This window comes from Atractosteus spatula, unplaced genomic scaffold (assembly GCF_055471065.1).
Source record: "Atractosteus spatula isolate fAtrSpa1 unplaced genomic scaffold, fAtrSpa1.hap1 Scaffold_85, whole genome shotgun sequence".
Classification (NCBI taxonomy): domain Eukaryota; kingdom Metazoa; phylum Chordata; class Actinopteri; order Semionotiformes; family Lepisosteidae; genus Atractosteus; species Atractosteus spatula.
The window spans coordinates 48,710-65,633 of NW_028296918.1; the positions used below are offsets into that span (position 1 = coordinate 48,710).

Consider the following 16,924-nt stretch of genomic DNA (forward strand, 5'->3'; position numbering starts at 1 on the left):
CAGTTGCTATGCTACAGTCTGGGAGAAGCAATACCGAACTGACACTTTCTACCCAACTGCTTGCTTGAGCAGCTGACCACCCTCAGTGTGCAGAAGCAGGAATCCTAGACAGTACTGCATTCCCACCCAACTTCACCAGTCCCCAAAACTCCCCTTAGGAAAGAAGCAGCTCCGTACAAGAGACACTTTGCAAACCAGTTTATTCCTCATTCACATCAAGTCAGTTCATGGGTTTGTGTTGCTTCCTCCTGTGCAGGACTGTCCCCAGCAGAGCAGCACAGACCAGCCCCACAGCAGTCACCACACCAGCCAGGATCACAGCCTCCACAGGCAGGCCTGGAAAGAAAGCACAGAGGAGCCTCAGCAAGTGGGCACTGCCACAGAGAGGGGCCAGCTGACATGACAGCACCTCCTGCCAGTACCTGCGGCTTTGTCCTCCTCTGCTCTTAGCTGGGAGCTCTGGCCTTCTGCCTCCACTGGCCTCTCAGCAACCTGCTCTTGCAGCACAAGCACGGGACCAACAGTGGCATCAGCTCCCCACTCAGGAGCTGCAACAAGAGCAGGACAAGCCTGGCTGTAGACCACTTCTTGACCCCCACTACCCTGAGGAGATCCATGCCATGAGTGGCAGAGGAAGGGTGCCTTACCCCCTGTAGAAGCCAGGTCCCTCCTGCTCCTGCCACCCCAATACCTGGATCGTACAGTAGGCACACAGCTGGAGTCACAGCAGCTGCAGACCTGGTCACTCCCATCCACTGATCTCCACCTACAGCAGGGACACAGGGTCAGAGCAGCTCCCTCAACTGAGCACCAGCTGGACACAGCAGCTCCCTGCCTCCTCACTGACCTGCTGCCCTCAGTGTAGCAGTCCTTGTTCAGGGGGTCCACACTCTGGGAAGCAGGAGTCACCTTCAGGTGGCAGGTGATGTAGATCTGCCAAGAGCACGAGTGGATCAAGCTACACCCAGGCCTCCATCTTGGGCTTGTAATGGACATGCTGTTCTCACAACCGGCACAAACCCATGAAAGCAGAAGGGATCAGGATCAAGTACTCACTGAGCTCCTGGCATCCTGATAGAACCTGAAGGCATCCAGCTTCATCTGCAGCTTGGTGTCCTGGGTTCTTGGCATGAACCGCGAGCTGGAGCCTGTGGATTTGGCATCAGTCAGGCACCTGAAAGGAGAGAAGGCAGTGTAGAACTGGAGAGACGGCAGGCAGTGTTCACTAGCTCAAGCCACCCGAGGTCACACCCACCCATAGTTCGCAATGAAGGAGTAGCTGGGAGTGGAGGTCTGGTCAGGGACCAAGGTGGCCACACAGCTGTCCACAAAGAGCCGCAGGGGTTGGTGGTTGGCCTGGGTGACGGAGGCTTCGATGTTCAGGACGTCCCCCAGGTAGAACACATTGGAGGACCTCCGGGAGCTCCAGTCATCTGGATGAGAAGGGAACCCCAATCTCAAGCACACATCCCATTGACCCAACTACACCGTGACTCGTCTCAGGGGGAGACCTACCACTCATGAGGCTCAGGGAGAAGTCCAGCAGATCCTCAGCAGACTTGGTGGAGGTGTAGGGGACCCAGGTGGGCTTCAGGGCATTGCTGCTCACATTGTAGAGCCTAGCAGACAGGAGGCAGGTGTCAGCAGGGAGTCAAGCTCCAGGCAGTCAGCCCTGCTGCTCCTCCAGGACTCACCTCATGTAGTGACACTCGATACCCACAACAGCGCCATTCGTTCTCACTATGGGGGTGTTGGCCACCGGCTTCGGGGTGTAGTGGAGAGAGAAGCCGTACACCAGTTGCTCATCCACGGTCTAGACAGATCACAGATCCAGTCACCCAACAGCCGAGAACCAAAAGCAGCCCAACCGCAGAACCACTTACCGTCAGCACACTGCGACACGCCTGCAGCTCAGCCTCGAAGATCAGGAGCTGCGCCGCGGTGTCCTGCCGGGTGACCGCACAGTCTCCCAGGCTGAGATCCGAGGCGTCGATCAGCTGCCCGGTGCCGAACAGGTCCGTCTTGACCTGCACCACGATCGTACTCTCCCCGCACTGCGCCGACACAGCCCGGATAACCTGCTGCTTCTGCTGCCGCGGCAGCAGAGGCGAGTCCAGAAAGGCGACCCCCTTGCGCCTGATGCCGGATTGGACGTTAGCGCGGGCGCGCCATTGCGCAGCGTCACACAGAACTGCGAGGAACAGCAAGGTCAACAGCCGAAAGGAAAGACCACTAGAAAACCCCATCTCGAAATGAAAACACCTCGCAAAACCACGATACCTGCTGTTTGCGAGCTCCTTCCTTTTAAAGCCACCGAGACTTTCGCACGTGATGACGTTCAGGTTCGCAGAGTGAAGATTTTCACGAGGACCCGAACTCTGTCAGCTCACACGCAGGAGGACAGGATATTGAATCAACCCCGTGGAAAAGCCGTTATAGTTCAAGTGAAGGAGGATCATGGAGACTAATTTCTCCTGAAAAGACGGGTCATTGTTTACAGTGAATACTTACGGTTAAACACCGGGGTAAAGTTAGCTTGAAGTTCGAAGACGATTTTGGCACGCCTGTAGCGTTTTCACGACACCTCTTAGGTCACCGAGCTATTGGCTTGTGAACAGCACTCCCCTATCCCAGTGCATAGTGCCACATTAAATAGAAGCACGAGAAAAAGAGAGTCAGAACGCAAAGCTGTGTCGGTCTTCTGTGTCAAAAATCGGTTTGAAAATCATGGGAGCTGTTTTTAATAAGCTGCTGAGTAAAGAATATTGGAATCTTTCTGCTGTCGGTATTGTGAATATAGTTGACCCTTACCTGAGTGAAAACAGGACATAAAGAAAGGGTTTCAGAAATCAAACCAAACTTTATTCCCGTGCTTACAGTCTGGGTAATTGGAGACTGCGCTGCTCTGCTTCCTATGGTGATATACGGGTTTTTCGCACGAAGCCGTATTGAGCAGTTTCAAAAAACTTTTTTATCAAAAAAGATCATTAGCTCACTGATAGTTTGATGTAGAGGCTGTGGAAATTTCCACAAGTCGTGCTCTTTAAAATGCATTTGGTTTGAAGGCGTTCTGTGCTTCCATTGCGAAGATATGGACAAAAGAATATTCGTGCGTGGTCAGAAAAAGTGATAAAAACGACAATATGAAGGCTGTTAAAACAGTCACAATGTACTTTATACACAAAGCAAGTGTTTTCGTAACCCTAGGAGGTTTCGTGAAAGCGATACAGGCGTGCCAAAACCGTTTTCGAACTTCAAGCTAACTTTACCCCGGTCAGTTACCCTAGGACGCTGGCTGTATTTTGTGGTACGTACATCTAATATTTCCTGTTAGAGCTTTTGCCTGCTGACCACCAGATGTTGAGAATGATCTGATCAGAGGTGAACTAGTGAGAAAAGATAAGACCTGGTCCGAAAACGTCTCACTTTACATACAGTACATCATAAGATCTCATTATTGACTTCTTACTTAAATGTCTTATTAGGATATGCCTGCTATTATTCCTTACAAATTGTATTTCTAAAACCTTCTAAATCAGCGAACTCCACTTCCTCGTTTATTTTCGTCGGAGTGTTTCTCCTTTGTGGCGGTTGATATGTAGGAAAGGTTTGCACAAATGATTTCAATGAATTTGCCGAAAATGAGATATTTCGTGGATTGAATGTGTCCCTCTAGTGAAAAGACAAACTCGTAGTGATACAGTATTTCCTTCTCCAGATCTGTGTGCAGTGACGACACGTGTTTTGTCCCCCAGCTGTGTCCCAGTGGAAATGTTGGTTGTGGGGACTGCTGGAGTCAGTCTTCTACAGTTGAAAACACGAATGGCTTTACTTTAAGTCTTGACGATAGCACACACACATTGTCATTTGAAGTCGATTTAGAGAGGTGGACTGATCTGAAGAGTGTCTATTGCCAATAGTGAAGACTAATTTCTCCTGAGTAGACTGCTGATTGTTTACAATGAATATTAGAAACTAGGATCTTCGCTATATTTTGCGGTCACGGTATCTAAAATTTCCTGTTACAGCTGTTGCTACTGGCAAGATGTAAAAAATGAATAAGATAAGCGCTAGTCCCGACACGTCTGAATTCACATCGACTATAAGATTATTATTGAATTAAAACTGTGAATGTCTCCTTCTGCCAAAATGACCATTGTATAGTTACAGTCTTGTAAATGATAAAACTCCTTCTTTGTTTTCGTTCGAATGTTCTTCTGCTTCGCCGGTCAATTTGGAGGAAAAGCGCTGGGTGAACGATTTCAAGAATTAAAAGCCTAAAACGACATCTTTCGTGTTTTAACTATGTCCCCGGGGTGAAAAGGGAGAAACTCGACGTGATATTTCCTTCTCCGGATCTGCGTGCAGTGCAGACACGCTTTGTCCCAGCGAAAATGTCGGACGCGCGCGGAGCGCAGACAACTGTTCTCACACCTTCCGATCCAGGAGCGAAACAGGCGCCTGGCGTTGCTGCTCTTTCCATTAGCAGCCGCGCTTGATCGTTTGCAACGGATTAAAAACGGGCTGCACGCATGCTTCTCTGTTAGCATGGCTTTGTTGCAGCTCTGGGGTCCTGGGTTCGATTCGTGGTGGGCTTTCTTCTGGGGGAGTTTGCAAGCTCTCCATTTTCACCCCACCATCCAAATACTGTACGTGCTGTCACGGTGAACCAGCCGAACTAGCTACTCCCCCCCCCCACATCTGATGGTCCATTGTGTGTTGGGTTAGGAACCGGCTGGTCTCCACTCTCTGTTGGGCTCTGTGTTTGGACAGCTGGGTAAACGCAGCTTTTCTTGTCAAACTGATCTGTGAATCTCCAACTTTACTTGCTTAAACCTGTATTTTACACACAAAAGCTACATCTGTAGTGTAATAGGAATTGTCTAATCCATCCATAGATAATCCATCGAGGCCCAGAGTGGGGTACACCCAGGATGGGACACCAGTCTATTGTAGTAAATATTGGAAGGAAGTGCTTGTTTTTTGTAAATAGTCCGATGAAACAATGAATTTCCGATACCACCAACAATGATCATTGTTGGAAGTGATGCACAGAAATTCGTGCCCCCAGCGTTCAGCACAGGCATTTTGTTTTTACAAAATGAGATGAGACACGATGCGCTGACAGCCTTAAACTTTGCCCTTGTGGTAAAACATTAAATAGGGGGGCTGGTCTGAATTTCAGGCAATTGTATTTAAAAATTATATGACCAGCAAACAGGGAGAGAGGAGAATGTGCGTGATTTTGGAACACTGCCAGGCTTGTGAGCACAGGAAAGCGTGATAGGCAGCAGAAAAATACTTAAGGACACTTCTAGGTTTATTTGAGAAAAATACATAACTTCTTTTAAGTTCTGAAATGGAAACGGGGAAAACGCAAGCTTGCGGAGTGCTCAGGCAGGTAAGCCCCACATTATTTGTGAAGAACCTTTGTTTATCGTTGGCAAAGGAGCGGACACGTATTACATGTGGAGAAAAAGCTGCCTCTTTCAAATGACACAGTCACTCGTAGAATTCTTGATATGGCGGATGTCAAAAGTACGCTGATGGAGCACGTCAAAAGGAGCAGATGCTTTTCACCGCAATTAGAGGACTCTGTAGATGTCGTTGGTTTGGCCAATTTGCTAGTTCATGATAGGCATGAGTTTGAGGGCACAGCCCATGAGCACTTTCTGTTCTATAAGCTACTACCAACAAGAACTATAGGAGAGTAAATATTTCAGTTCTGAATGAATTTATCAAAGAGAATGGCATCGACTGGAACAAATGCATCAGAGTTTGCACAGACGGCGCTAGAGCGATAACAGGCAGACACAGCGGTGGAGTTGCACGAATTAGAGACATTGCTCCAGATATGAAGTGGACGCACTGCAGCATTTACCACGAGGCCTTGGCAGTCAAACTGCCTGAGGATTTAAGATCTGTTCGACTGTTGTGAATTGTATCAAGGCTCACCCCTCTCACTGAAACGGTAAGTGCCCAGTGCTGTTTATATTATACACGCATGTGCACACGCGCTCATGTTGGTCTTTGAGATTTGTGGTTCCTATGAGGAAATGACTCATGGGGGGTAGCTGGATGCTTTGGTTTGATGAGGGGTGGTACTTGGTCAAAGAACTTTGAGAACCACTGGTTTAAGGTGATGGAGTGAGGGAACTAATCTGAGTCCTGAATTGTTGTAGCAGGTGGCATTAATCTAGGTCCACTTTCTCAGTATGAAAAGCCAACCGGTTAATTAGACAGCAGCCCACTTCTGGCTATCACTACTGCCAGTAGTAATTCACTACAAGACTGCCACACTTGTGACTCAATTTGTGAGCAGGCACTAAACAGACAACTCGTTACAAATTGATAAACCTGTTGTCTATTGGACAACCAGTAATACCAGACAGGCAAAACAATACAGCTGGGAGCAGGGGTGTAGTCCAGATGGAACTCGAGAAGAGAGCCCAAGCACACCCCAGCAAGCTACAGTTTGACAAGAACCAGATACTCCTATGTATGCACCTGTCAATGTTGATACATTTCAGTAGCAAGGAAATACAGGCATTTTGATTACAAAATGGTTAAACAGAGGAGTGTGCAAGTAAACATTGAATTATCTACCTAGGTGTTAGAATGGTTACTGTCCCACTGCCCCTGAAATTGGAGTCCGCATAGAGCCCAGGAAGATCCTATGAAGGGAAGGCAGTTGTATCCAAGTGTGAAATGCACAGAATTAACCTTGGGCTTACACACAGGTTGTCTTTCAGATATTGGATGAGAAATGAAGCTTAATCGAGCAATAAATCAGAACTAAGGCAGCCAGGATCAATCTAAACAATGGTATTAAACATGCAAAAAACACGCTCAAACAGGAATTAGAGAAACACTTCACCACTAATGGCCCAAGGCGCATGTGGCAAGGTATACAGGCCCTCACAGACTACAAGAGGAAGAACATCTGTGCACCTCCCCATGATGCCTCCCTGCCTAACGAGCTCAACACCTTCTATGCTCGGTTTGAAGCCAACACAGAACCAGTCAACAGAGCTGCACCCTCCGCAGCTGACCAGCTGCTCTCACTATCTGCAGATGAGGTGAGGAGATCTCTGCTAAAAAGGACCCAGTCGCATCCTCAGAGCCTGCACCAATCAACTGGCGGGTGTATTCACAGACATTTTCAACATGTCTCTGGCCCAAGCCATAGTCCCCACCTGCTTCAAGACAACCACCATCATCCCAATACCAAAGAAAACCACAGTGACTTGTCTTAATGACTACCGACCAGTGGCACTAACATCTGTCATCATGAAGTGCTTTGAGAGGCTGGTCATGAAGCACATTAAGGACACCATTCCAAACACACTGGACCCGTACCCGTTTGCCTACCAGCTCAAAAGATCCACAGATGACGCAATCTTCACTGCCATACACACTGCCCTATCCCATCTGGACAAAAAGAACACATACGCAAGACTATTCATCGACTTCAGCTCAGCTTTTAACACTATCATTCCAGAGAAGCTAGTCAAGAAACTCAGTGCACTGGGTCTCAACACCACCCTCTGCAACTGGATTTGGGACTTTCTGACAGGCAGACCTCAGGCTGTCAGGCTTGGAAACCACACCTCCGGCACACTAACCCTGAACACTGGGGGCCCCCAGGGGTGTGTGCTTAGTCCATTACTCTACTCCCTCTACACCCACGACTGTAAGGCCAAACATAACACCAACCCCATCATCAAGTTTGCCGATGACACCACAGTTGTAGGTCTGATGACAATGATGAGAGGGCCTACAGAGAGGAGGTTAAAGTAAGATGTGAAGATGGGGTTAATTTTAAGTCCTTTCTGCATGAAGATTAGACTTCTAAGGCTGGAGTTTATGGCAGGAAGGGGGTTAACTGATAAGGATTCCAGATGCGAGCTAGGGAACCCCTGGAGACTAATCCCTGACCATTTGGCCAAAAAGCTGTAAACTGGTCAAACACGTGACCTCCCCCCTTTACCATAATAACGAATGACGAATCAGAGAAGCAAGGAAGGACTATATAAGCCTAAAGTTTGTACCGGCACTTTGAACAACACTTCCGTTTTGTCATTTCTTGCGGGAAACAAGATTTCAGCTTTATTGTTCCTTGCATGCAATAAAGTCATCCGTTTGACTCCATCTCGGGATCCAGAACCTTATTCTTTCCATTACAACAAGGTCAATCTCCTTACAACGTGGTGTGAGGACAACAACCTCACCCTCAATGTCAGCAAATCCGAGGAGCCAATCATTGCTTTCAGGAAACTGCAAAACGGACATGCCCCTATCCACAGCAACGGGACTATAGTGGAAAGGGTCAGTAACTTTCAATTCCTTGTCGTCCATATCACCGAGGACCTCACATGGTCTCTCAACACCACCTGTCTGATCAAGAAAGCACAACGGCACCTGTACCTCCTAAGATGGAGGAAGAAGGCTAAGATATGTCCCCAGATCCTCACTAACATTTACAGATGCAGTACAGAAAGCACACCGACAGGCTGCATCACAGTGTGGTATGGCAACTGCAGTACTGCTGACCGCAAAGCCCTACAGCGGGTGGTGAAAACATTCCATCACTGGGGTTGCCCTCCCATCTATACAGGACATTTATAACGGACAATGCTTGAGGAAAGCTCTTAGCATCAAAGACCCCACACACCCCAGCTACAGACTGTATGACCCTCTACCATCTGGAAAACGGTACCGCAGCATTCGGTCCCAGACTACCAACCTCAGAGACAGTTTTTACCCCCGAACTATCAAACTCCCAGCCTCTCTCACCTATGATCTGAACCTCACAGTGCCTTCTTTCTTACCAAAGACTCAAACACACATTGAAATCTACCTCTGCCTTACATGTCAAAAAGCTCACTCCCTATAATTTCATTCTGTTGATGCAAATTATCTATTACCTTTTTGTTGTTTTGCACACTGCCTGTTGTCTCCGTCTTTTTGTTATACAATTGTAGTGTTGTTTTTCTTTGTACTACTTATCGTCCGAGAGATAGCTAAATAGCATTTGATAATACCATATACCTGTATGAGTGTAATGACAAACAGGAACTTGACTTAAAAGACCTCACTCAGAACATCACCCTACAAGGAAAACAGGATGCAACAGTTTGAACTGATCAAGCTTCACACAAAGCATTAGGGGAAACCCAGATTACTTGTACCAGGTCCACCCGTGAGCCACATGCAACTGGAGCAGGAGAAAGGCATCCCACCCCCTCCATATAACTAGGTTTTACATTTAGACAATTGCTAGCTCTGCTTTAGGTTTTAGATACTAGGAAAAGAAAGTTAGTCTTAACAGACAGCAGGGACTGGAGTTGCATACAAAACCTCTTTATTACACGAGATCACAGTTTGACCATCTGTAACCGAGGTCTAGATCTCCACACAGCCATCAGCACCAGAACAGAGACCACAAGCACAGTGGAGGCAGCTACTACCGGCAGCCCATAGCTCAGGAACCGGGGTGCTGTGGAGAGAAGAGCTTTAGTAAGGGGTCAGACACAGGGAACAGGATCAGACACTCAGCCTCCACCCCCCTCCCTCACCTTCAGGATGGGAATCCAGCTGATCCAGAGCTGGAAGCTCAGATCCAACCAGGATCACTTCCCCACTGGACACCAGCACAGTTTCTCTGGAGGAGTCCTCTGCCACGCGAGCAACAGCTCTTCCTGCAAGAGGACAGGACAACAGCATCAGGAAAGGATACACACAGCTGACTGGCACACAACCGCCCCGTCCCGACAGAACTCACTCCTCCTGCCACAGGTGGGCACACAGCGCTCAGTAGCAGTCGGCTGGCACACTGCTGCACTACAGTGGATGAACACCTGGAGAGAGCAGAGCAAGGGTCACTGCACAGCCCAGGACCAGCCACCACCTCCTTCCCCACAAGCTGCTCCCTACCTTCTCCATCAGAGGCACCTGAGAGGCAGGATCCACAAAAGTGAACATCTGAATCATGAAGCGCTGGTAGTGCGTTGGGTACGGCAGCCCTGAGGAGCCACCCACAGGGATCAAGGTGGTCCGGTAGTTGTCACCTCTGTAGGGACACCTGCAAGGACAGCAACAGGGAGGGTGAGCTCTTCCACAAGGGGACACTACAGAGACAAGCCAGTCGGAGCCACAGGGGTCAGGTTACCCAGCAACCAGAAGGCTCCAGCTGGGCTGGCTGAGAGGACTGGGAGTGGAAGTGGCCCAGCAGTCCCCCAGGGTCAGGACAATGTTGGGGTCAGTCCTGTTCAAGATGTGGACCTCCACATACACAGGATCCCGCAGCACCTTGGTCACAGGGTAGTCCAGGTCACTGTAGTAGGAGTCATACAGCTCTCCTGAGGACGAGAGCAGCAGCGGGGTTCAGCAGGAGCCCCACACACTCGGCTCACACAGCCCAAGGCCTGACAGCTACCTCTTGCAATCCTGAGCTCCACACGGAGAGGTCCTGGAGACACTGCCGGAGGGGGCGGGGAGACCGTGTAGACCACAGCCTGCACTGGAACAAGGTCATCGTCTGCATACCTGCACTGGAAGAACAGCCTGGAGAGAGAGAAGCAGGCAGTCATGGGATCCAGCAAGACCAGAGCACTCTGGGAAGCAGCAGCCGCTCACTCACTTGTAGAAACTGTCCCTTGTGATGGAGCCAGCAGGTCCCCCAATCACAGCAAAGGTTGAGGACATCATGTTCTCATACACCACGGCACCACCTTCAATCTGGAGGAAGGACACATGAACAAGGTCAGGAATCCCCACAGGAACAACATCCTCAGCTGAAGGATCAAGCCCCTCACCTTCATGCTGGTGCCACAGGCACTGACTGGGAACTGGAACATGGCAAAGCCAGCAGTGGTGCCAACAGGGCCACAGGGGGCACTCCTGCCCCCCTGCAGGCTGACTGAATCCAGGCTCAGCTGAGGGCTGGTGGCATTCCTGGACACGACCACCACAAACTGGCCATCCCTGGTGCACTGGACAGTCACTGGAGGAAAGCAAGAGCTGGTAAACCAAGCCCGTTAAGCTCATCATAGAAGACGCTCAAGATCCAAAAACCCACCTTCATTCCCATAGTAACAGCGATTTTGGCTGGACGGATCAAAGCAGCAATTTTTAGCTTCACAGTCACTTTTACCGATAGTCAAGTCACCACATGCTATCTTGTCACTGTCATTAACCAGGCACTTCTGAACCTGAGCTAAAGAACAATCCAACGATAGCAAAAACAACACAATGTACAACCCCATCCTCCCTCTGCTCATTGACTTCTCCATCGTGAAACTCGCCGAGGAACTGCAGACAAGCGGCGCTCAGCTCCTGAAATACTCGCTGCGCCCTGATTGGCTGAGGGCGGCGATTGGAGGGCTGTAGCGCGCGCACGAGGACTTCGGACACTCAGAGCGACACCCGAGTCAGCTGATTCATCACGGAGCGTCCTGTTCGACTGGAACGAGCTATCGCGAGGCTTAGACTAATATCTCAACACGATGTGTTTGACCTCTTATCGAGTAAAGAGCTGCATCCGTCTCTAAGCGCTCTGTGCCATCAGCCGATTCAGAGAAGAACTGACGGTACAGAGGAGCGGTATAAACAGAGATGTGCAGTTTGGGATATTTTCGGTTGGTTCACTTTCTGGTTATATGCCAAAAAAAATCCGGTTTTCAGTTTTTAACTGATAGAAATACCAATGCACACTAGCTTCATCGTTGGCAGTGATATTCATGTACAGATGTAAATAATAAAAGGGGCATACAGCTGCTCTTACAGTCATCCAAACGAGGAGTCTCTTGCATTGTCTTGGAAAAACAAGCACGCAGAGGCAGAAGCATTACACTCCAAAGACGTTTTGCTGGCACGTTCAAATTAGTGAGTTACGGAGATTGTGACCGAGACAGACGAGCTGTTCGGTACAGTTGAGTTTTTCTGCCTTGTGTCATTCGTATTCTACAGTTTTTCCCTAAACACTGAAACCAGCGAAGTTTTGCAATTTCCCCCTGAAAGAGCAGAAGTCTAGCTTACAAATATGTGCTGTTAATACACTACGTTAGCGTTCACGTTTGATCAATTACAATATTTTAGCTAACAAAAATATAAACGAATGTTCTACTCAAAAACTACTGTGGTGGACAGCAGCTTCAAATGATCAATTTCAAATGAACGGAGCACATTTTGGTTTTAGGGATGTAAAGGGCTTTATCGTTTTAGCGATTCCGTCCACATGGAGCATCACATGTCTAGTTCGCGATTAATGTCTGTATTCACTTATGAGGCGCTTTAGAATAGCGGTACTTTCAGATTGTTTTAAACACAGTATTGCTCATCGGCCACTGGAAATTGGCCTTTGCCGTTAAGCCGGCGATACGGCCCCTTTTGGACCGTTATGTTGAGCAAGAAAAACCCAGACATTTTGCGCTTTAAACAAACACGTCGAGGAAAAGACCAAACTTCATTAAAGGGCACCGTTAATTACGGCAATAGGGAAAAGGCCATGGTGTGGTGGACTAATAATGCACGTGTTTAGATCCTGTAATCTTTTCCTTGGCCGTTTTAAAAGCCTATAAACCTGTTCATCTTTAAAATAGGATTTATGTCCAACTAACGTACAGCGCAAGTACAACACGCTTGATTTAGGATGCTGGGTACATATGCTGAAGCCTTTTACGTTGAGTTCACATACTGCTTTCCCAACGAAGTATTGGCGGTGCCCGTTTCTCCTCTTCGCGGAATAGGGGACCTTCGGAGATGCGAGAGTTGATAAATTCATCCATTGCCTTAAAGGCATGGAGGGGCTCTCGTTCTGGCAGCCGACATCAAAGAACTCCTGCCTGTGGCGCCGTTTTAAAACCTGTACGATCCGATACGTCACGGCTCAGGCTGCTCCCGTTTCCTGAAGAGAGCCCTGCTTTTCCCGGGAAGAACGCAGACACTGGACTCGGTCACTCCCAGGGTATTTTTACTAGTGATTTCAGTTGCTATGCTACAGTCTGGGAGAAGCAATACCGAACTGACACTTTCTACCCAACTGCTTGCTTGAGCAGCTGACCACCCTCAGTGTGCAGAAGCAGGAATCCTAGACAGTACTGCATTCCCACCCAACTTCACCAGTCCCCAAAACTCCCCTTAGGAAAGAAGCAGCTCCGTACAAGAGACACTTTGCAAACCAGTTTATTCCTCATTCACATCAAGTCAGTTCATGGGTTTGTGTTGCTTCCTCCTGTGCAGGACTGTCCCCAGCAGAGCAGCACAGACCAGCCCCACAGCAGTCACCACACCAGCCAGGATCACAGCCTCCACAGGCAGGCCTGGAAAGAAAGCACAGAGGAGCCTCAGCAAGTGGGCACTGCCACAGAGAGGGGCCAGCTGACATGACAGCACCTCCTGCCAGTACCTGCGGCTTTGTCCTCCTCTGCTCTTAGCTGGGAGCTCTGGCCTTCTGCCTCCACTGGCCTCTCAGCAACCTGCTCTTGCAGCACAAGCACGGGACCAACAGTGGCATCAGCTCCCCACTCAGGAGCTGCAACAAGAGCAGGACAAGCCTGGCTGTAGACCACTTCTTGACCCCCACTACCCTGAGGAGATCCATGCCATGAGTGGCAGAGGAAGGGTGCCTTACCCCCTGTAGAAGCCAGGTCCCTCCTGCTCCTGCCACCCCAATACCTGGATCGTACAGTAGGCACACAGCTGGAGTCACAGCAGCTGCAGACCTGGTCACTCCCATCCACTGATCTCCACCTACAGCAGGGACACAGGGTCAGAGCAGCTCCCTCAACTGAGCACCAGCTGGACACAGCAGCTCCCTGCCTCCTCACTGACCTGCTGCCCTCAGTGTAGCAGTCCTTGTTCAGGGGGTCCACACTCTGGGAAGCAGGAGTCACCTTCAGGTGGCAGGTGATGTAGATCTGCCAAGAGCACGAGTGGATCAAGCTACACCCAGGCCTCCATCTTGGGCTTGTAATGGACATGCTGTTCTCACAACCGGCACAAACCCATGAAAGCAGAAGGGATCAGGATCAAGTACTCACTGAGCTCCTGGCATCCTGATAGAACCTGAAGGCATCCAGCTTCATCTGCAGCTTGGTGTCCTGGGTTCTTGGCATGAACCGCGAGCTGGAGCCTGTGGATTTGGCATCAGTCAGGCACCTGAAAGGAGAGAAGGCAGTGTAGAACTGGAGAGACGGCAGGCAGTGTTCACTAGCTCAAGCCACCCGAGGTCACACCCACCCATAGTTCGCAATGAAGGAGTAGCTGGGAGTGGAGGTCTGGTCAGGGACCAAGGTGGCCACACAGCTGTCCACAAAGAGCCGCAGGGGTTGGTGGTTGGCCTGGGTGACGGAGGCTTCGATGTTCAGGACGTCCCCCAGGTAGAACACATTGGAGGACCTCCGGGAGCTCCAGTCATCTGGATGAGAAGGGAACCCCAATCTCAAGCACACATCCCATTGACCCAACTACACCGTGACTCGTCTCAGGGGGAGACCTACCACTCATGAGGCTCAGGGAGAAGTCCAGCAGATCCTCAGCAGACTTGGTGGAGGTGTAGGGGACCCAGGTGGGCTTCAGGGCATTGCTGCTCACATTGTAGAGCCTAGCAGACAGGAGGCAGGTGTCAGCAGGGAGTCAAGCTCCAGGCAGTCAGCCCTGCTGCTCCTCCAGGACTCACCTCATGTAGTGACACTCGATACCCACAACAGCGCCATTCGTTCTCACTATGGGGGTGTTGGCCACCGGCTTCGGGGTGTAGTGGAGAGAGAAGCCGTACACCAGTTGCTCATCCACGGTCTAGACAGATCACAGATCCAGTCACCCAACAGCCGAGAACCAAAAGCAGCCCAACCGCAGAACCACTTACCGTCAGCACACTGCGACACGCCTGCAGCTCAGCCTCGAAGATCAGGAGCTGCGCCGCGGTGTCCTGCCGGGTGACCGCACAGTCTCCCAGGCTGAGATCCGAGGCGTCGATCAGCTGCCCCGTGCCGAACAGGTCCGTCTTGACCTGCACCACGATCGTACTCTCCCCGCACTGCGCCGACACAGCCCGGATAACCTGCTGCTTCTGCTGCCGCGGCAGCAGAGGCGAGTCCAGAAAGGCGACCCCCTTGCGCCTGATGCCGGATTGGACGTTAGCGCGGGCGCGCCATTGCGCAGCGTCACACAGAACTGCGAGGAACAGCAAGGTCAACAGCCGAAAGGAAAGACCACTAGAAAACCCCATCTCGAAATGAAAACACCTCGCAAAACCACGATACCTGCTGTTTGCGAGCTCCTTCCTTTTAAAGCCACCGAGACTTTCGCACGTGATGACGTTCAGGTTCGCAGAGTGAAGATTTTCACGAGGACCCGAACTCTGTCCGCTCACACGCAGGAGGACAGGATATTGAATCAACCCCGTGGAAAAGCCGTTATAGTTCAAGTGAAGGAGGATCATGGAGACTAATTTCTCCTGAAAAGACGGGTCATTGTTTACAGTGAATACTTACGGTTAAACACCGGGGTAAAGTTAGCTTGAAGTTCGAAGACGATTTTGGCACGCCTGTAGCGTTTTCACGACACCTCTTAGGTCACCGAGCTATTGGCTTGTGAACAGCACTCCCCTATCCCAGTGCATAGTGCCACATTAAATAGAAGCACGAGAAAAAGAGAGTCAGAACGCAAAGCTGTGTCGGTCTTCTGTGTCAAAAATCGGTTTGAAAATCATGGGAGCTGTTTTTAATAAGCTGCTGAGTAAAGAATATTGGAATCTTTCTGCTGTCGGTATTGTGAATATAGTTGACCCTTACCTGAGTGAAAACAGGACATAAAGAAAGGGTTTCAGAAATCAAACCAAACTTTATTCCCGTGCTTACAGTCTGGGTAATTGGAGACTGCGCTGCTCTGCTTCCTATGGTGATATACGGGTTTTTCGCACGAAGCCGTATTGAGCAGTTTCAAAAAACTTTTTTATCAAAAAAGATCATTAGCTCACTGATAGTTTGATGTAGAGGCTGTGGAAATTTCCACAAGTCGTGCTCTTTAAAATGCATTTGGTTTGAAGGCGTTCTGTGCTTCCATTGCGAAGATATGGACAAAAGAATATTCGTGCGTGGTCAGAAAAAGTGATAAAAACGACAATATGAAGGCTGTTAAAACAGTCACAATGTACTTTATACACAAAGCAAGTGTTTTCGTAACCCTAGGAGGTTTCGTGAAAGCGATACAGGCGTGCCAAAACCGTTTTCGAACTTCAAGCTAACTTTACCCCGGTCAGTTACCCTAGGACGCTGGCTGTATTTTGTGGTACGTACATCTAATATTTCCTGTTAGAGCTTTTGCCTGCTGACCACCAGATGTTGAGAATGATCTGATCAGAGGTGAACTAGTGAGAAAAGATAAGACCTGGTCCGAAAACGTCTCACTTTACATACAGTACATCATAAGATCTCATTATTGACTTCTTACTTAAATGTCTTATTAGGATATGCCTGCTGTTATTCCTTACAAATTGTATTTCTAAAACCTTCTAAATCAGCGAACTCTACTTCCTCGTTTATTTTCGTCGAAGTGTTTCTCCTTTGTGGCGGTTGATATGTAGGAAAGGTTTGCACAAATGATTTCAATGAATTTGCCGAAAATGAGATATTTCGTGGATTGAATGTGTCGCTCTAGTGAAAAGACAAACTCGTAGTGATACAGTATTTCCTTCTCCAGATCTGTGTGCAGTGACGACACGTGTTTTGTCCCCCAGCTGTGTCCCAGTGGAAATGTTGGTTGTGGGGACTACTGGAGTAAATGGCTTTACTTTAAGTCTTGACGATAGCACACACACATTGTCATTTGAAGTCGATTTAGAGAGCTGGACTGATCTGAAGAGTGTCTATTGGGTTGGACTCCTGACTAGTGTACATTCCGGGGGAGTTTGCATGTTCAG

General features: G+C 49.2%; 3 protein-coding genes across 3 annotated transcripts; all 3 read right to left on the reverse strand.

The window, feature by feature from the left end:
• Nucleotides 1-220: 220 nt before the first annotated feature.
• On the reverse strand, nt 221-2,246 carry LOC148805128 (zona pellucida sperm-binding protein 3-like). Its single transcript, XM_088909790.1, has 9 exons — nt 1,884-2,246; nt 1,695-1,813; nt 1,516-1,619; nt 1,256-1,433; nt 1,057-1,174; nt 848-933; nt 648-766; nt 423-548; nt 221-336 (listed from the first exon to the last, which is right to left on the reverse strand). The coding sequence occupies exons 1-9, from the start codon at nt 2,244-2,246 to the stop codon at nt 221-223; spliced, it is 1,329 nt and encodes a 442-aa protein (XP_088765916.1).
• A 7,131-nt stretch (nt 2,247-9,377) lies between these two features.
• On the reverse strand, nt 9,378-11,294 carry LOC148805129 (zona pellucida sperm-binding protein 4-like). The gene is made up of 9 exons (XM_088909769.1): nt 11,081-11,294; nt 10,818-11,005; nt 10,643-10,740; nt 10,439-10,566; nt 10,172-10,361; nt 9,937-10,084; nt 9,785-9,860; nt 9,579-9,701; nt 9,378-9,514 (listed from the first exon to the last, which is right to left on the reverse strand). Exons 1-9 carry the CDS (start codon nt 11,292-11,294, stop codon nt 9,378-9,380), a joined length of 1,302 nt encoding a protein of 433 aa, XP_088765895.1.
• A 1,912-nt stretch (nt 11,295-13,206) lies between these two features.
• On the reverse strand, nt 13,207-15,232 carry LOC148805130 (zona pellucida sperm-binding protein 3-like). Its single transcript, XM_088909802.1, has 9 exons — nt 14,870-15,232; nt 14,681-14,799; nt 14,502-14,605; nt 14,242-14,419; nt 14,043-14,160; nt 13,834-13,919; nt 13,634-13,752; nt 13,409-13,534; nt 13,207-13,322 (listed from the first exon to the last, which is right to left on the reverse strand). The coding sequence occupies exons 1-9, from the start codon at nt 15,230-15,232 to the stop codon at nt 13,207-13,209; spliced, it is 1,329 nt and encodes a 442-aa protein (XP_088765928.1).
• Between the last annotated feature and the right edge of the window lie 1,692 nt (nt 15,233-16,924).